At 41.5% G+C, this 21,402-nt stretch overlaps 1 protein-coding gene across 2 annotated transcripts in view; it reads left to right on the forward strand.

The window, feature by feature from the left end:
* LOC132399781 (beta-1,4-galactosyltransferase 5-like) overlaps positions 1 to 21,402 on the forward strand; it is a 79,130-nt gene that overhangs the window by 39,565 nt on the left and 18,163 nt on the right. Inside the window, exons 2-4 of one of the 2 annotated variants that reach the window (XM_059980516.1) lie at positions 60 to 194; positions 11,093 to 11,206; positions 16,005 to 16,129. In XM_059980516.1, the coding sequence (XP_059836499.1) occupies positions 60 to 194; positions 11,093 to 11,206; positions 16,005 to 16,129 (374 nt within the window). The remainder of the gene's footprint in view (positions 1 to 59; positions 195 to 11,092; positions 11,207 to 16,004; positions 16,130 to 21,402) is intronic. The other variant, XM_059980517.1, reaches the window with a different exon arrangement.

Raw genomic sequence — 21,402 nt, forward strand, 5'->3', positions numbered from 1 at the left:
ACAGTAATTAGACTTCTGCAAACTGGAGCCGTTTTTCATGATTCCTTTTTCTTTTTCAGTAAATACTTATCTATTTATGGTGCAAGCCCAAGGCATCATGATTAGAGAGAGCGTGAAAACAATGGGATCCCAAATGTATGAGCAAGTGGTTCGTGGTACATATGCCAAGATGAACAACAGTTTTAATGGTACAGGTATTTATACAGTTGCCATGGTAACATCTATTACATGAATACATGTATTCTGCAAGTGCAGTGGCCATTGGTTTAACATATAATATTAGATACTTGTGTAGAATATTTCTACATGTATATTTTCTTATATTCTTACCTTTGCAGTTTCTTGAATTTACATACAAATGCTATCAGGTAGAATGCATTTCTGTGTCCAGTTGTGTTCCAGACCTTGGCACTGTTTCCACTTTTTACCTGTCTATTTTCACTTCCCCCATTTAACCTTCTGCCATAATTCTTGCCTTTATTTTTAAACCCTTGTGTGCTCTACATTCTTAGATCCTTACCCTGAACCTTCAATAAGCACTTACGTCTGTACTTCCTTGCTGTCATCTCAGGTTTTGGCTTATTTGAAAGTTCTTAGCTTTATATTGAGTGTCATCCATAAATATGACTGTCTTCGCTCTTCGCAATTCTCTTCATGAATAACGCCATCTCCTATATTCTGTACTCCCCCACACTAACCTTCTGGATGATGTTTTGCTTTCTGTTATATTTTCCTTTTCACTTTAGTAGGCTATGAGGGTGGGAATTGTAGTGGGAGAATTGTCCTCTAAGGACACTGTAGATGGTTCTATATTTGAACGCAGTTTTCTAATACTAAGACCACAAGACATAGGAACAGAATTATGCCATTCAGCCCTTAGACTCTGCTCCACTATTCAATCGTGTCTGATGTATCTCTCCCTTTTAACTCTATTCTCCTGAATTCTCTCCATAATCTTTTGACACCCTTGCTAATCAAGAGCCTACAATTTCCACCTTAAATATACACAATAACTTGACCACCAGTTGTCCAAGGCAAGTACAGTATATACGCTGCTTGAAGTTTGAGATAGCACAGTTCCCATTATACAGGGTCTTTCTGTATCTGCAATGTCTGGTGTAAATATTCTTTTACCTTCCCAAATAGTCCTGCCTAGTTGAATGGGCCTGGGCCAGATGAAATTGTTGCATTCCTTCAAAGAGGCATGAATCTTTGAATCCTTGAATCTTGTCCTCTACCTGATAATATCCTCTTGAGAAAGAGCTTGGGATTGAGTGCACATTGCATAAGGAATTGTGAAAATTACAGTTCTGAATATTAGATGATGACATCATTCACTTTTCAAAGGTTCTTCCGGCATTTCCCACCAACTATCTCACACATTCCAATGCTTATCTCAGTCCATTTGTGGTTGTCTTTTTAGTACATCACATGGTTCATTCGCTTGCTCCTCTGTTAGTTTTTAACTGTGGCTCCTATTCAAGAAAATGGAAATCTGAAATTTTGCATTTCCCTCTTGAATTTTGTTGTTTCATTGCAAATTGTTTTGTATTCATATTATACTTTTTTGTTGGATTCTTCCACTGCCTAAAATCTGCTGGTTAAGTAACAATTAACAAGACAGCAGCATCAGGACAGGCCTTTGAGCCACAACAGTGTGCAAAACTAAATAATCAAATGTCCAACTAAACTAATACCTTCTGCTTACACAAGGTCCATATCCTTTCATTTCCTACAAATTAATGTGCCTAAGATCTTCTTAAATGCTTTTAACATACTTGCCTCCACTTTACTCCAGACAGTGTTTATAACCGTATAACAATTACAGCACGGAAAACAGGCCATCTCAGCCCTTCTAGTCCATGCTGAATGCTTACTCTTACCTCGTCCCACCTACCTGCACTCAGCCCATAACCCTCCATTCCTTTCCTGTCCATATACCTGTCCAATTTTTTTTAAATGACATAAAACTTATGTTCATTCATTTTATTATCATAAAACTTTTTGCCCTGCACATTTACTTTAAAGGCATGCCCTCTGGTATTAGAAATTTCAGCCTTGGGAAACAAGACACTGGCTGTCTACTCCATCTTTGCTTTTCATCTTATAAACCTCTAGCAGGACTCACCTCAACCTCTTCTACTGCAGGGGGAAAAAAAAACAAATCTGTCCAACATCTTCTCTAATCTCTAATTAGAGAGCACATGCTCTCTAATCCAGGTAACATCCTGATAAATCTCATCTGTACCCTCTCCAAAGCCTTGTCATCATTCTTATAATTTGGTAACCAATTGTGAATGCCCTACTCCAGGTGAGGCCTAACTAGAATTTTACAAAACTACAATACATCTTCCCAACTTTTGAACTCAGTTCCTCGACTAATAAAAGCAAACATGCTATATACTTTCTTTACTACCCTATCTACATGTGTAGCCACTTCAGGGAGCTATGACATTAGACCCCAAAATCCCTTTAAGAATCCTGCCATTAACAATTCCTTTAAGGATCCTGTCTCTTTATATTTGATCTCCTAAAAAGTAACATCCACATTTGGCCAAGTTAAACTCCATCTGCATTCCTCTGCCCTTATGGTCAGTTACAGATATGCCAGTCTTTTACAGTGTTCACAGTACCACCAATCTTCGTTAATTTTACTAACCCACCCATCTATATTTTCATCATTTATATATTATCACAAACAGCAGAGGTCCCAGAATGGACCCCTGCAGAACACTACTACTTAGAGACCTTCAACCACATTAAGTCCCATTGACCACTAACCTCAGCCTCCTATAGGCAAAGCATTTTTAAACCCAGACAACCAATTCACTATGGATCCCATTCATCTTAATCTTCTGGATAAGCCTTACATTATCAAATGTCTTAATAAAATCCATGTAGACAACATCTGTAGCTCTTTCATCAGTCACTGTTCTCGGCTCAAAAACTCAAATCCTTTTAGTAACCATATCATGCCCTGCACAAAACTGTGTCTGTACCTAATTAAGGAATGGATTTCCAAAAGCTCATAACTCTTACCTGAAGAATCATCTCTTGTAACTTCCTTACCACTGCTGTAAGACTCATTCTGTAGTTTCCACGATTGTCCCTATTTTTCTTCTTGAGTATTGGATCATCGTTAGCACTCAACATTTCTTCAGGATCTTGCCTGTGGTTGGACCGGACATAAAGGTATTGGTCAAGGCCACAGCAATCTTGTCTCTTCCCTCTCTCAATAACCTGGGGTATTTCACATCAGGCCATGGGGACTGACTGTTCTTTGAGACCTAACGCTTCCTCCTTTATTGTGAAATGCCCTAGCAAATTAGCATGCTCCACACTGATCTCCCTTGTCCTCCATTTTCTACACCTTAGTAAGTATAGATACAAAGTACTCAATTGGGACCTCATCCACATCCTCCACCTTCAAGCAGATTTTCTTCTTTTATCCTTAAGTGGTTCTATCATCTCTCTAATAGTCTTCCTGCTTTAGATGTATGTAAGATTTTCTTTAATCCTACTTGCAAAGGATTTTTCATTGCGCCTCCTGGTTTTCTTGTTCCTGTCTTGAGTTCTTTTCTGGCTTCTTTATAGTCCTTAAATGCTCTGATTTTAGCTAAACCTTCCACACATTTGCTTTTTATTCTTGACTAAATACACCATCTCAACATCTGAAGTTCCATTACCATTGGTCTTAAAACACCCTTCCACATTTCAGATGTGGTCTGGCTCAAAAATAGCTCTTCCCAATTAACTCTCCCTAGTTCCTGCCTAATACTCATGTAATTTTATACTAGTGCTCCATTAGAATACTCTTCCACAAGGTCTGTACTTGTACTTACCTATAGCTATCTGAAAACCTAAGGAGTTGTGATCACTGTTCCCTGACTGTTTTCCACTGAAATTGGTCAGATTCATTGTCAGCTAGGTCCAGTTGGGCCCTCTGTTATTGTACATCCACATATTGATTTCTGAAACCCTCCTTGATGCAGGTAACAAATTCTGCCCTATCTAAGTTCCTTATATTCGAGAAGTTGAAGTCACCATGACAGCAACCTCGTTGATTTACATCTTTCCCCAATCTGCTTGCATATCTGTTCCTCAATATCCCAGTGGCTTTTGAGGGTCCTGTAGGAAAATCCAATAGTGATTGCATCCTTTTATTTCATTTCTATCTATATACATAGATTTTGTAGGTGAGCCCTCTATTATGCCCTGTCTGAGTGCAGCTGTAATATTGTCCCTGATTAAGTGCAATTTTCCACTGCCCCCTTCAGTAGGCAGCTGTCAATCCCAGGGGATCATGGATTTGCACCTCTGGTGGACTGTGTCCTCTCCAGGGCACAGGCCTGGGCGGGAAGATTTGAAGAACTGGCTGTTGCCCATGCAGTGGGTTCCCCCTCTCCACGTCACTGATGTAGTCCAAGGGAAGGGCAACCGCCAATACAGCTTGGCACCAGTGTTGTTGCAGAGGTTGCCAGAGTGAAGTTGTAAAGAACATCAAACTGCCTTAGGGACCCCGACTCCAGATTTCTTCCTTGGGGTTTTCTCCCAAATCCTTTCCCATGGTGGGTATGGCCACAAGGCAGCAGAGGTTTAAAACAAGAGTTTCCTTCTCCTAGGCGGGCTGCCATCCAAAGCTGACGAGCCCCACCTGCCCAAAGCAACTGGTTTTGAGGCGCCAGTGGTCCACCTTTGCACCTTCTCTTGTCAGTAGAAACAGTTCTGCTGGGCCTAGTAGCTAAGCCAAGCGTGAAGGCCGAGAGTTGGACTTGGTTGTCAGAGGCTAATAGAGTTAAACAGCATTTGGAGCACTTTAAAGTTAGTGGGAGCTTATCTCCACTACCACCCCTAGCTATGACAACCTTAGGAACTCCCCCCCCAAAATAAGAAACAAACACACACCCCCCCCCCCCGCCCCCACAACAACCTGCGTTGGCCCCATCGCAATAATAGAGGAGGCCATGGACTGACATATTGGAATAGGAAGTGGAATTAGAATGGCTGGCCACTGGGAGATTCTGCTTCTTCTGGCGGAAGAAGCCAGAATTTCTACCAAAAGAAGCAGGATCTCCCAGTGGCCAGCCATTTTAATTCCACTTCCCATTCCCATTCCGATGTGTTGAATCCATGGCCTGCTCTCCTGTCACAATGAAGCCACATTCAGGTTGGAGGAAGAACACCTTGTATTCCATCTGGGTAGCTAGCCTTCATACTGATGGCATGATCATCGATTTCTCGAACTTCTGGTAATTCCCTCCTCACCCCTTTCACCATTCCACATCCTTTTCCCTCTCACCTTATCTCTTTGCATGCCCATCACTTCTCTCTGGTGCTCCTCCCCCCCCCCCCCTTTTCTTTCTTCCATGGCCTTCTGTCCTCTCCTATCAGACTCCCCCTTCTCCAGCCCTGTCATCAATCAACTTCCCAATCTTTACTTCTTCTCTGCCCCTCCTAGTTTCATCTATCACCTTGTGTTTATCTCTCCCCTCCCCCTCCTCATTTTTTCCCCTCAAGTCTTGCTGAAGGGTTTTAGCCCAAAACATTGATTGTACTGTTTTCCATAGTTGCTGCCTGGCCTGCTGAGTTCCTCCAGCATTTTGTGTGCATTGCATTAAGAACCCTTCTTTGAAGTCTGAATGTTAATTACTGCTACTTGGAAAGAATCATTAATAACTTCTCGAGTTAAGTCTTTCCACAATTGCAACATTTTGGCTTAATACCTTCTCTACAATTACTATAATCATGTTCTCCAGAACATCTACAACACCGTTTTTTTTACCCCTACGCACAGCTGGCACATGACCAAACTTGTGGCACTGCAAACATCTGAGGGGGTGGCACATAAATTCAAATCATGTAACTCGTGACCTAAACTAACCCGATCCAGCAACTCTTTTCCCCCAACAAATTAATTAACACCAATAGTCTGCCTGCTTTTACTCCACCATGAAATCCTTTTAAATATTTGGCATCAACAACTTTTCCCCCAACTAAATTATTTTTAACCTGGTCCATGGATACATCTAGAGGTACTCCTGTGACAATCCCCCCCCCCCCCCCCCCCGCCCAAAGCCACTGTTATTCAATGTAATTTCTTGTTGTTACTTTCCTTTCTCTCAAAGCTTTTAAACCTAAAGTTTTCTCGTATTTCTTACAATCTTTACAAAACACTAAGAGTGCCCATCTCTTAAAGGACTTGCACCTACAATATCTCTTAATGCTTTTTTTCAAGCTCTTAGATAAGCAAATTTCATAGATACCAAAAATCCGAATCAGGTTTATTATCACCTGCATGTGTCATTGAATTTGTTAACTTAGCAGCAGCAATTCAATGCAATACAGAATATAGAAGAAGAAAAAATAATTATAAATAAATAAGTAAATCAATTAAGTATACATATATTGAATAGATTTAAAACGTGCAAAAAAAACCAGAAATAATATAAAACAGGTGAGGTAGTGATCACAGCTTCAATGTCTGTTTAGGAATCGGATGGCAGAGGGGAAGAAGCTGTTCCTGAATCGCTGAGTGTGTGCCTTCAGACTTCTGTACCTCCTGCCTGATGGTAACAGTGAGAAAAGGGCATGCCCTGGGTGCCAAAGGTCGTCAGTAATGGACATTGCCTTTCTGAGATACTGCTCCTTGAAGATGTCCTGGGTACTTTGTAGGCTAGTACCCAAGATGTAGCTGTCTAAATTTAGAACCCTCTGCAGCTTCTTCCAGTTCTGTGAAGTAGCCCCCCCCCCCCCCCCCCCTCAACTCCCCACCTCCCCATACCAGACAGTGATGAGCCTGTCAGAATGTTCTCCTTGGTACATCTGTAAAAGTTTTTGAGTGTATTTGTTGACATGCCAAATCTCTTCAAACTCCTACTGAAGTATAGTCTATAGTCCACAATTAGCTCTTGCCATACTGTCATTGAATGCTAGGTTGTTGCTGCAACACCACTCCACTAGTTGGTATATCTTGCTCCTGTACGCCCTCTTGTCTCTATCTGAGATTCTATCAACAATGTTGTATGTATCATCAGCAAACTTATAGATGGTATTTGAGCTATGCCTAGCCACACAGTCCTGGATATAGAGAGAGTAGAGCAGTGGGCTAAGCACACACCCTGAGGTGTACCAGTGTTGATTGTCAGTGAGGAGGAGATGTTATCCCTAATCTGCACAGATTGTGGTCTTCTGATTAGGATGTCAAGGATTTAATTGCAGGGGGAGGTACAGAGGCCCAGGTTCTGCAACTTCTCAATCAGGATTGTGGGAATGCTGGTATTAAATGCTGAGCTGTAGTCGATGAACAACATCCTGACATAGGTATTTGTATTGTCCAGGTGATTGTCTAGGCAGTCCAAGGCCGTGTGAAGAGCCATTGAGGTTGCATCTGCCGTTGACCTATTGTGGCGATGGGCGAATAGCAATGGGTCCGGGTACCTGCTGAGGCAGGAGTTTAGTCTAGTCATGACCAACCTCTCAAAGCATTTCATCACTCTGTCTGTATGCAAGCCCTTTAAACACCACTACATTCGCCATTTCTTTTTCCATTATCCAGAAACCTGCCATTGCCTTCCTCCATATAATATCATTTCCCATTTCCCATTTCTCACCTTAAATGTGTTCCCTCTAGTATATGGCATTTTGACTCACGGGGTCTGTCTATTCTATACCTCACAACTTTATAACATTTTGTCATCTCCCCTCAGCCTCTGCCACTCAGAAGAAAAACATAAGTTTTGTCCAACCTTTCCTTCTAACACATGCCCTCTAATCCCAGCAATTTACAGATAGACCCCTTTTATTTTCATTTGATTTATTTTGTGATACAGTGCGGAGTAGGCCTTTCTGATCCTTCAAGCCAGGCAACCCCAGCAACCCTACAATCCTGATTAACCTTAACCCATTCACAGGACAGTTTACAATGACCAGTTAACCTACCGGATATGTTATTGGATACTGAATTTTAAGTCTAAACTGAAAAAGGCAGGCATATTGTATGCCTTCTTCACCACGCTGTCAACTGTGCAGCCACTTTCGGGGAGCTATGGACTTGGGCTCCCAAAATTCTTCTCTACTGTTAAGGATCCTGATGTTAACTCTGTACTTTTCCTTCACATTTTATCTCCCAAAGAGCTATTGGATTAAACTCCATTTGCCACTTTTCCATATCTAAAACTGATATATACCCCATTGTATATTTTGGCACTTTCTAACGCTTGAATCTTCTTCTTAGAATCCCTCCAATTCTTTGACATGATTTACCATTCAGACACTTTGTATTTGCTTTTACTAAATTGCATCTAAGTTTAGTAAACCTGATATTCATGAAACAAAGCATCATAGAATCGTATAAGATAAAAACAAACTCTTACAGCCCAACGCAGCCAGGCCACCTGTCATACTGATATATGCTAATCCTGTTTGTTCCATTATAACTGTTTCCTTTTTTGCTTTTTCATGAATCTATCTAAATGACTTTCGAATATTGCATTTGTATTTGCCTTTACCACCACCTCTGGTAGCTTATTCCAGATAACCGTTCCCCTCAGATGCCCTTCAAATCGCTCCTGTTTCACCTTAAACCTGTCACCTTTGCTCTGGAAAAAGGACTCTGATTATCTACCCCTTCTATAATTTAACAGCCTGCTATGTGGTTACTTCTTGGTCTTCCACATTCCAGTGAGATCAATCGTTTCTTATAGCTTTAGCCTTCCAATCCAGGCAACATCCAGGTGAATTTCTTCCTCCTGATCTCTACTGATACCATATCCTTCCCCTGGCATGGTGATCAGAACTACATGTACTGTACTCCAAGTAGATTCTGACAAATTATTTATTCAGCTGTGACACAATGTCCTAACCCTTAATCTTAATGCCTCAGCCTATGAAAGCAATTGCCTTTATTCACTGCCTTGTTATCCTAAGTATCCAAAAATAACATTTATGTCTTAGAAATTTAAGTAGCCAAGATGAACAGTTGCTCTTTTTGTATGGAATGAGGTCATAATACATCAGCAACATAACTCTGAAGATATTCAACACAATGATAGAGTAAATATGTACAAATGAGCGTGCCAACAAATGTATCTGCCTGGGGTTTAATTATAGCTTATATTCTATTTTTTTTTGCAGCAATGTAGAAGTTGTTTTTAACCTTTTGTACTGGGCAATTTCATATCACAATTATATACTTGCATCAACTGAAAAAATTATTTTGTATTTCATTTAGCCTCTTACATGCTAAAACATCCTCAACCGCTTCATAGGAGGATTGTAAATGTTACCAAGTTACCGATTGCAATACTAGAACGTGAAGTGACAGATTTTCAGGGAATTATCAAAGAAGAGGAGAAAATTATATGAAGAGAAGACATTCTAAAATGTGTGTCCTAAGCAGTGACAATTAACACGAACTATAAGTTACATTCAAGATACCCTGAATACTTTGAGCCTCAGGAGATTTAAAATGGTTGGCATAAAGCCTACCTCCAAATTTTAAAATGCACTTATTGCCCTAGCCACATACTGTCAGGGGTGCAAGCAATGTGGAAGAATCCTTTCTCTGTGCAATTTAGCACTTGGGATATCTTGTATAATGTACAGTTTATATAGGGTAGCATAAGAACCAGTCCAGGAGTGAACCTGAATGCAAGATGGCAAGAGTTTTAGCAGCAAAAATGGTTCAGGTTGCAGAGGAATTAGATAGTATAATGGAAATAATTTTTGTTTGGTTGAAAGATCATCTTTGACAGTGATGCTATGGCCAAAATAATAAGGATCAGCCTCCCAGCTATCAGTGGTCAACAGGGGATTATTTGAAGTTCCCTGGTTATGAAAAATCTAATTCATTGAGTCATTATTTTAAAAGTAGGTTTCTCCTCAATATGTTGTGTTTGAGATATTTTTGTACCAACCTGTAGAATTTAATACATTCTTTTATTCCATAGTTATTTGTAATCATTTTGGTTTAAAGTGTATATTGAATTGTCCAATCTGAATCTGATCACTTGTTATCTTTCATTGAATTTCTTTTGTATTGTTGAATGCTACAAAGGGGAACTTTGGTCAGAAATAGGAGCAGGCTTATCAAATCGTTTGAGTAGATTAGAAGTTATAAAAGCAATTGGCCTTTTTGTCCAAGGTTGTTTATGGGAATGATAAACCAAAGCTTTACTAACTTCTTGCGGATTTGAATCCTGACTGGCACTTGTGCTTAACAAAATAGATAAGGAACAAAAAGATTGGCTTTGACCTTTCAGTCCCATGAATAGAGATGACGGTTCAGTTGTGTCACAGATTATCCATGTCTCAAATCAGTTTACCAGGCCTTGATCCATATCTTTTATAAAAATGCTAAAAATATGTATGATATGTGTTGAAACCAATAGCTGATATTAGTTGGAGTACTCGACCAGATTTCTGGTAGAGCAAGTATATAAACTGCTTCCCAGTTGCACTCCTGAATACCCTGCCTCAAACTTTATGATTGTACTCTGGATTCTGTTAGAAAAGGAAAAGGATTATATTTACTTTACCTGTTGATCTCTTTATTCATGTTAAACACTCTCCTGTGCTTAGATTTTCACCCAACGAAATAGAAGCCAAGGTCATGAAAGGGGCCTGCAGAATCTCCAATTTAGTCACTTGGTGTGGTGTCCAAACTAGGTCAGGGTTTAATAAATGCTCTGTACAAATTAAGTAAATTTCCACCCTCTCGAATTGTAAACCTTGGTTGCTTTATGTCGTGTGGTTTTAGGTAATTTGTAAATGAACACGCATCTCATTTCCACACTGATCTCCAGGTTCCCATACATATACTTGAATCTAAATTGATTGATTTTGTGTTTCCTGAGTTTTAACTTCAGTTTCCACTGTTTGGCCACTCAATAGCTTGCCTTTCTTTAATCTCCTTGTGATGTCCCTTTTTTACTACTGCAACATTTTCTTAAGGAAAGAGGCATATTTTTATTTTAATTAACATCATTGGTTGCAAAAATTTAAAAAGCTGGAATTTTAAAATGTCAGAATGGCATGTATGTGTGACAACCTTTCTTGCGATGCATTTGCTAAAATGTTCTCATTTCCTTTTCAGACTATCCAGATAATTTAAATCATAGTGAAACATATTTGCAAACCACAGCATTTCTTCCCGAAGGCTTTACCTATCATGCAAATCTTGCATGTCCTGAAAGACTTCCTTCTATGAGTGAGTATATCTTAGGTCAAGTTTCTGTAAATCTATTGAAGTATTATTCAGGGAGACCTAAAGTACTTTTTTTGTTTGATATTTGAGCTAGATTTTTCATTCATTTAAATTTTCCATCATTCTAGAATGAATTAAGAAGATACAGAATATGCAAATCAATCTTTATATTAGATATAATACTAAGCCAGGAACTTAACCATTGTTTTCCCCACTGCTTGGGTAACCTGTGAAATGAAAATCATGAATATATCTGCCGCTGCACTCCTGGGCTTCTCTTTACCTAGGACCACTCTGCACCCGGGTACATTCAGGCTCCCCTGTCACCTCTTGGGTTCTCAGAGCCTCCATAATCCTCCCTTCCTAACTTCCCTGAATACCCCAACCTTTTCCTTTCCTCTGATACCACCCACTCTCCTCCCCTCTCTGATCCCTGCTCTAATCTTGGCCATGTCTTTACTAGTCCTTCTGATCTTCCCCTCCCAAAGGAGAACATTCTTTCCTCAACGACAGCCTTCTCTTTGTCCCCTTCGACTGCACCTCAGTGAATTGGGAGCCTGCCATGATTATGAGCTCTTTTTCTGTTGCCTATCTCCAAGCCAGCTTCTTGGGCAGGGATTCCTCACCCTACACTGATGACCCCCTCTAATCTCCAGTGCTCCTCCTCTACAAATGCTTCTGCCTGATCTAGAACTTTCCAGCTCTTCTTGTCAATGAGACATCCACCCACTCAACTTCAGCATTCCTCACTCTTGCTCGAACCTTACCCCTACTGAATGCATTGCCCATTCTCTCCACGTCAATCCTAACCTTGCCATCAAACCCACAGATGAGGAGGATGCTGTTGTAGTGTGGCGGACAGACCTCCACCTTGCTGAGGCCAGGAGGCAGCCCTCAGACACCTCCTCTAACTTGCCCCTTGTAAAGGAGCCCAATCCAATACCATCACTAACCTCATCAATTCTAGCAAACTCTCATTCACTGCCACCAAGCTCATTGTTCCCTTGCCCCACACTGCTTGCCTCTACCTCCTAACCAAAATCCACAGCCCTGACCATCTGGATAAGTCCACTTTCACTGCATGCTCATCCCTAACTGAACACGTGTCCAGAGACTATACCGCAACCCCATTTTATCCCCCTTGGTTCAGTCCCTTCCCACCTACAGCTGTCACTCTTCACATGCTTTCAGTCTCAACAACTTTCAAGTCCCTGTCCCTGACACCTCATCTTCACCATGGATGTCCAGTCACTGTGCACTTCTATTCAACCATTAAGAAGGCCTTAAAACTCAGCTTCTTTCCTCAGTAAAAGACCCAACCAGTTCCCCTCCATCACCACCCTTCTCCATTTGGCAGAACTGGTCCTCACCCTCAACAATTTCTTCCTTGTCTCCTTCCACTTTCTACAGATTTGGGGGTAAGCATTGGTACCCGTATGGGCCCTATCTATGTCCACTATTTTGTTGACTACGTAGAAAAGTTCTTATTCCAAGCCTTCAACAGTAATGCTCCCCAACTCTCCCTGTGCTGTATTGATAATTGAATTGGTGTTGCCTCATGCACCCTTGCTAAGCTTGTCAATTTCGTCAACTTTGCCTGGAAATGTAAAACATCTGTAAATGTAAATTTACATTTAAATGTAAATGTAAAACAACTGGCATCTTTTATAAGCTGACTGATTTCCATGCTATCTTGACTATACATTTTCTCACCCTGTCTCCTATAACAAATTCCTTTGTCTTTGTCACATCTGTCCCCAGGATAAAGCTTTCCCTTCCAGAGCATCAGAGACGTCCTCCTCCTTCACAGAACAGGGTTTCCCTTTCTCCACCATTGATGCTGCCCTCACCCATATCTCCTCAATTTCCCCGACATCTGTGCTTACCCCATCTTCCCACTGCCTTAACAGGGATGGAATTCTTGTCTTCACCTGCAACCTCATGAGTCTCCACATCCAACACATCATTCTCTGCAATTTTCAATATCTTCAATGGGATGCTACCACCAAACACATCTTTACCTTCCACTCCACCCTCTGCTTTCCATAGGGATTGCCCCAACCCCAAGATTCCTTTCTCCATTTGTCCCTCCACACTGATCTCCCTCCTGACGCATTTACCCACAAACGACAGAAATGCTACTCCTGCCCATTCATCACCTCTTTAATCTCCATTCCTGGCTGCAAACAGTCTTCTAGGTGAAGCAACAATTCACCTGTGAATCTGCTGGGTTCATCTAGTGTATCCAGTGCTTCCGATGTGGCCTCCTTTACATGAGTGAAACCCGACAAAAATTGGGTGACCATATCACGCACCTCCGCGCCATTTGCCAAAAGTGGAATTTCCAGGTGGCTAACAATTAACTTCCATGAGCTCCTCTTTTGCCACAATGAGGCTCCACTCTGGCCTTGTGCTTCATTTCCTTACTGGACTATCACCTTTCCCTGGTGCCCCTCCTTGTTCCCTTCCTCCCATGTTCCACTCTCTCCTATCAGATTCCTTCCTCTCCAGCCCTTTACCTTTCCCACCCACCTGGCTTCACATATCACCTTCTAACTGGTCCTCCTTCCCCTCTCCCCACCTCTTTATTCTGGTCTTCCACTGGAATAGTCTGCCCCCTTCCCTTCCAGTCCCGAAAAGGGTCTCTGACTGAAACATCAACTGTTGATTCATTTTCCTAAAAGCTGTCTGACCTGATTTCCTCCAGCATTTTGTGTGTGTGGCTCAGGGTTTTGAGCATTTCTTGTGTTTGCAATAAGTACATATGGTTCTCTTCGAGGTATTCTGAGCTTTCATTACACGGCATTGTATTTTGTGTTTAATCAGCACTGCAGGGAGAGATCTATCCTTGTGGCTTTGGTGGTTTCAAGCAACTTCATGCTGTGGCTTTTTAATCAAGATCTGTCCCAAGATACTAGGAAATTCTAAACTGAGTAGCATATACAAATGTTCCCACATATCTACTTCAAATGGCTTGGGGGTGAGTGTGGGTGCAGTACTTGAATCATTGTGTAGATGAGGTGTTGAAGCAGATGAAGCCAAGTTGGAAGGCATGATTTCTGCATACTAGTTTTCTATGATTTTATTCTGAAAGTACACAAATATTTAATAGTTTCCATCTCAAAAAATGCTGCTTCAGATTTTTCTTAGCACTGGTGATTAACCTTCAGTTCGCCCACATTACTTTGATCTGAAATCAGCTGATCCCATTTGTATCATTGTGCATCTTATCTCACTCCTCATGGTCTCATAATGCGTTGTATTGTCAGTGAGCTTGGATGCAGATGGTTTAAATTATTCATGTTGATTGTAAATGGTCATGAACGTACCGTAAGATATCTCACTGGTTACAAACTAACACTTAAAAGTAATTCAGTTTACTCATTTTATCTTCTGTATTTCGATCTATTATGTGATATCTTAAATATCTTTTAAAAATTCTGTAAATACCCTACTGGCTCTCCTTTGTTTCCCAAACATTTAGACCTATGATCTTGAAAGAGCTGTTGGTCACAAGTTTATAGGGTGCCACATTAGTGGTTCTGCTAAGTTAATTGCAGCGCCAGTGACCTGGGTTTAATTTTGCCATTGTCTAAAATGAGTTTGTACATTCTCGCCTTGACCATGTGGGTTTCCTCAGGGTACTCCAGTTTTCAATTAACTTTCTACGATTAGCAGGTAAATTGGAAACATTACTGTAATTGGGCTGTACAGGTTTGTTGGCCTTGACGGACCTGTTACTGTGCTTTCTCTCTTTTAAAATAAAATGGAAGATATCAATGAATGCACTGAATACAGTTGATGGAGCGAGTGGGTGTTGAAAGTGATGGGTGTGCTGTTAATCATACAGGCTTCTTTGTCCTGGATAGTGTTGTTCCTCTCGAAGCTGCACACAACCAGGTAATTGGAAAATAATCTGTTGCACTCCTAGTATGCATGGTAGATGCTGAAAGACTTGGGGAGTCGAGAGGTGTGTTGCCAACTGTAAAATGCCTAGTTCCAAATAAGGCTTTAGTTTAAATCTCCCAAGATGTTGATGGTATGTCTTGTTGAGGATAATGCAGTAATTTTGCAAATTTTTTTCATAGTGATTTAATGGCAAAATCTGTACTGTATGAGAGAAAGCTTACTTGGGCTTTCTCCCTTACCCTTTACTGATAGCAAGGGCCTTAAGGTCAGGAGATATCAGTGATGTGTTGTTCTGATGATTTCTGGATAAATATTGCAGCAACCATATGCCAACAAAGCATCAACTGAAGCCAAAGGCAGGAATCAAGTGGGCTGCCACCCAGTGTTAGTGTTGAGCTGCTTGGGTTTTGTTACGTGTGCACACGAAGCCAAGATTTCCCACATTCTCGATCACTACCCAAGTTGAATTTTATAAGTGGTGAGCTTTAATGGGTTTGTAACTATTTTACTTTGGCTGAGTCCTTAACTCAGGTTCTCATTAGAGATCCCTCATTTGTTAACAGGGTGGTCATGGCATAGAATGGAAATGCTATGCTGTTCTCTTTTAATCAAAGTTGTTATTTCATATCTTTTATGTACCACAAATATTGCCTGCAGCTTTTCATGTTTTAGGAAATGCAAAGCAGATTGTTGCTAAGCACAAAATTCCTCATTTTGGGTGGAGTTGGAAATGAATCTTATAGTTTGTGGGGTTGTCACTGAACTGTACCTCTTAAGTGATTGGCAGAGGAAAGGCTACGAACTTTGTTGCAGATGGTTGGCCCATTGATGCCCTGGGGTCAAGAACAATTAATCTTCTTTTGATATTGTTGTTTTTGATGTTCCCACACAGAGGGCCCAATCAATGTAAACATGACTGAAATTTCATTGGAGGAAATCCAGGGATTCTTCAGTAAGGATCCTTACATGCAGATTGGTGGTCATTGGAAGCCAAGGGATTGCATACCTCGTTGGAAGGTAAGATATTTATATATTGATAATGAAATCATGACCTTACAAAGAAAAGCTTTATTCACAAAAATCAGCAAAAGAAGCTGGAGTAAATCACACTGGCCTTTCACGTGATGGAACCATTGAGGATCCTGACTAGTCCTTAACTTTAAGTCTCCTTCCTGAATGATATTCTTTGGGTCCAATTATCCAAAAGTACATTGTTGTCTAATCTGAATATATGAAATATTGAACATCCACATGTTTTTGAACCATTTTTTCCCCAAAGGTTTGGAATGAAATTACAATTTAAACATTGTAATAAATGTATTTAATCAGAATCAGGTTTATTATCACTGGCATGTGATGTGAAATTTGTTAACTTAGCAGCAGCAGTTCAATGCAATACATAATCTAGCAGAGGAAAAAAAAGTAAATCAATTACGTATATTGAATAGATTACAAACTGTGCAAAAACAGAAATAATGTATATTTTTTTAAAAAGTGAGGTAGTGTTCAAAGATTCAATGTCAATTTAGGAATCGGATGGCGGAGGGGAAGAAGCTGTCCCTGAGTCGCTGAGTGTGTGCCTTCAGCCTTCTGTACCTCCTACCTGATGGTAGAAACATAGAAAACCTACAGCACAATACAGCCCCTTTGGCCCACAAAGCCATGCCAAACATGTCCTTACCTTAGAAATTATCTGGAGTTGCCCATAGCTCTCTGTATTTCTGAGCTCCATGTACCTGTCCAGGAGTCTCCTTGAAGGCCCTATTGTATCCACCTCCACTCTTTTGCCAGCAGCCCATTCCACACACTCACCATTCTCTGCATTAAAAAAAACTTACCCGACATTTCCTTTGTACCTACTTCCAAGCACCTTAATACTGTGCCCTCTCATGCTAGCCATTCCAGCCCTGGGATAAAGCCTCTGACTATCCACACAATCAATGCCTCTCATCGTCTTATACACCTCTATTAGGTCACCTCTCATCCTCCATCGCTCCAAGAAAAAAAGGCCTAGTTCACTCAGCCTATTCTCATAAAACATGCTCCCCAACTGAGGCAACATCCCTGTAAATATCCTATGCACCCTTTCTATGATTTCTACATCCTTCCTATAGTGAGGCAACCAGAACTGAGCACAGTACTCCAAGTGGGGTCTGACCAGGGTCCTATAGAGCTGCAGCATCACCTCTCAGCTCCTAAACTCAGTCCCACGATTGATGAAGGCCAGTGCACTGTGTGCCTTCTTAACCACAGAGCCAACCTGCATAGCAGCTTTGTGTGTCCTATGGACTCTGACCCGAAGATTCCTCTGATCCTCCACACTGCGTTAACGCTATATTCTGCCATCGTATTTGACCTACCAAAATGAACCATCTCACACTTAGCTGGGTTGAACTCCATCTGCCACTTCTCAGCCCATTTTTATATCCTATCAGTGTCCCACGGTGTCCAGATCATTTATAAAAATCACGAAGAGCAGGGATCCCAGAACAGATCTCTGAGGCACTCCACTGGTGTCCGACCTCCGTGCAGAATATGACCTGTCTTCAATCACTCTTTGCCTTCTGTGGGCAAGTCAGTTCTGGATCTATAAAGCACTGACCCCTTGGATCCCATGCCACCTTGTTTACTCAATAAGCCTTGCATTGGGTACTTTGTCAAATGCCTTGCTGAAATCAATATATACTACATCTATTACTCTACCTTCATCAATGTGTTTAGTCACATCTTCAAAAAATTCAATCAGGCTCGTAAGGCCTGACCTGCCCTTGACAAAGCCATGCTGAACTGACTATTCCTAATCATATTATGCCTCCTCAAGTCCTCATAAATCCTGCCTTGCAGGATCTTCTCCATCAACTTACAAACCACTAAAGTAAGTCTTACAGGTCTATAATCTTCTGGGCTATGTCTACTTCCTTTCTTGAATAATGGAACAACATTTGCAACCCCTCCCATCCCCATTGATGATGCAAAGATCATCGAGGCTCAGCACTCACCTCCCTCGCCTCCCATAGTATGGGGTACATCTCGTCTGGTCCCAGACACTTATCCAATTGATGCTCTCCAAAAGCTCCAGCACATCCCCTTTCTTAATATCTACATGCTCAAGCTTTTCAGTCCACTGTAAGTCATCCCTACAATCACCAAGATCCTTTTCCGTAGTGAATACTAAAGCAAAGTACTCATAAGTACCTCCGCTATCTTCTCCGGTTCTAGACACACTGTTCTACCGTCACACTGGATTGGTCCTATTCTCCCAAATTGTATCCTCTTGCTCTTCACATACTTGTAGAATGCCTTGGGGTTTTCCTTAATCCTGACCACCAAGGCCTTCTCATGGCCCCTTCTGGTCCTCTGAATTTCTTTCTTAAGCTCCTTCCTGCTAGCCTTATAATCTTCCAGATCTCTATCATTACCTAGTTTTTTGAACCTTTCGTAAGCTCTTCTTCTGGACTAGATTTACAAGAGCCTTTGTACACTACGGTTCCTGTACCCTACCATCTTTTTTACCTGTCTCATTTGAGCGTACCTATGCAGAACTCCAAGCAAGTATCACCTGAACATTTGCCACATTTCTTCCATACGTTTCCTTGAGAATACCTGTTTAGAATTTATGCTTCCAAGTTCCTGCCTGAAAGCCTTATATTTCCCCTTACTCCAATTAAACATTTTCCTAACTTGTCTGTTCCTATCCCTCTCCAGTGCTATGGTAAAGGAGATAAAATTGTGATCACTATCTCCAGAATGTTCTCCCACTGAGAGACCTGTCACCTGACCAGGTTAATTTCCCAATACCAGATCAAGTACAGATTTCCCTCTTGTAGGTTTATCTACATAATTGTGTCAAGAAACCTTTTTGGAACATACCTAACAAACTCCAAGCCATCGAAACCCTCGCTGTAGGGACATACCAATCGATAGTTGAGAAATTAAAATGTTCCACCACAACAACCCTGTTGTTATTACATCTGTCTCACTATCTGCTCCTTGATGTCCCAGTTACTATTAGGTCATCCATAAAAAAACAGCCAATAGAGCTATTGACCCCTTCCTGTTCAGAACTTCTACCCACAGAGGCTCCGTAGACAATCCCTCTATGTCTTCCTCCTTTTCTGTAACCGTGACACTATCTCTGATCAAGAGTGCCACTAACCCACCTCTTTTGCCTCCCTCCCTGCTCTTTTTGAAACGTCTAAAGTTTGGCACTCGAAGTAACCATTCCTGCCCCTGAGCCATCCAAGTCTCTGTAACAGTGAGAAAAGAGCATGGCCTGGGTGCTGGAAGTCCTTAATTATGCATGCTGCCTTTCTGAGTCACCGCTGTCTGAAGATGTCCTGGGTACTTTGTAGGCTGGTACCCAAGATGGAGCTGACTAGATTTAAAACCCTCTGTGACTTCTTTCAGTCCTGTGCAGTAGCAGTCCCCCCCCCCCCCCCCCCCCTCCAACCCTGTACCAGACAGTGATGCAGCCTGCCAGAATGCTCTCCACGGTACATCTATAGAAGTTTTTGGGTGTATTTGTTGACATGCCAAATCTCTTCAGACTCCTGATAAAGTATAGTCGCTAACTTGCATTCTTTATAGCTACATTGATATGCTGGGACCAGGTTAGATCTTCGGAGATCTTGACACTCAGAAACTTGAAGCTGCTCACTCTCTCCACGTCTGATCTGTCTATGAGAATACGTATGTGTTCCTTTGTCTTACCCTTCCTGAAGTCCACAATCAGCTCTTCCGTCTTACTGATCTTGAGTGCCAGGTTGTTGCTGCGACACCACTCCACTAGTTGGCATACTTCCTCTGTACGCCTTCTTGTCACCACCTGAGATTTTACCAGCAATGGTTGTATTGTCAGCAAATTTATAGATGGTATTTGAACTGAGCCTTGCCACACAGTCATGTGTATACAGAGGGTAGAGCAGTAGGCTAAGCACACATCCCTGAGGTGCGCCAGTGTTGATCATCAGCGAAGAGGATATGTTATCACCAATCCACACAGACTGTAGTCTTTGGTTAGGAAGTTGAGGATCCAATTGTAGAGGGAGGTACAGAGGCCCAGGTTCTGCAACTTCTCAATCAGGATTGTAGGAAGGTTGGTATTAAATACTGAGCTATAGTCGTGGTCTAAAGTCATGTGGAGAGCCATTGAGATTGGGTTTGCCATTGACCTATTGTGGCGATAGGCAAATTGCAATGGGTCCAGGTCCTTGCTGAGGCAGGAGTTCAATCTAGTCATGACCAACCTCTCAAAGCATTTCTTCACTGTTGATGTGGGTGCTATCAGGCAATAGTCATTAAGGCAGCCCACATTATTCTTCTTAGGCACCGGTATAATTGTTGCCTTTTTGAAGCAAGTGGGAACTTCCGAGAGGTTGAAAATGTTCTTGAATACTCCCGCAAGTTGGTTGACACAGGTTTTCAGAGCCTTACCAGGTACTCCATCGGGACCTTCCGCCTTGTGAAGGTTCACACTCTTTAAAGACAGCCTAACATCAGCCTCTGAGACAGAGATCACAGGGTCATCAGGTGCAGCAGGGATCTTCACAGCTTTAGTTGTGTTCTCCCTTTCAAAGCATGCATAGAAGGTATTGAGTTCATCTGGTAGTGAAGCTTCGCTGCCATTCATGCTATTGGGTTTCGCCTTGTAGGAAGTAATGTTTTGCAGACCCTGCCAGAGTTGCAATTCATCCGATGTCACCTCCAACCTCGTTCAAAATTTTCTCTTCACCCTTGAAATAGCCCTCCGCAAATCTTACTTGGTTTTCTGGTACAGGCCTGGGTCGCCAGACTAGCCTTCAGCAGATGATGTACCTCCTGGTTCATCCTCTGCTTTTGGTTTGGGAATGTAGAGCAAGTCTTTGTGGACACACACTCATCCACACAGGTTTTAATGAAATCGGTATACTCATCCAGGTTTGAAGATGAATCCCTGAATACAGCCTAGTCCACCAATTCAAAGCAGTCCTGTAGGCACTCCTGTGCTTCCCTTGTCTATACGTTCTTGGTCCTCATTGCTGGTGCTGCAGTCTTCAGTCTCTGCCTATAATCAGGGAGCAGAAGTACAGCTTGTAGAGGGAGTAGAAGTTCACATCATTAACTCATTACAGAAGGTTATTAATGTAACTTCTATTGACAAGCAAAGACTGCGGCAATCACTTTATCCTAAGATAATGTAAATTTGTTTCTGCTGTATGCACACTCTTATTGAGTTTAGTTTTAATAGATACTTTATTGATCCCAAAAGAAATTATAGTGTCACAGTAGCATAACAAGTGCACAGATATACA

Source organism: Hypanus sabinus, chromosome 9 (genome assembly GCF_030144855.1).
Source record: "Hypanus sabinus isolate sHypSab1 chromosome 9, sHypSab1.hap1, whole genome shotgun sequence".
In the NCBI taxonomy this organism is placed as follows: domain Eukaryota; kingdom Metazoa; phylum Chordata; class Chondrichthyes; order Myliobatiformes; family Dasyatidae; genus Hypanus; species Hypanus sabinus.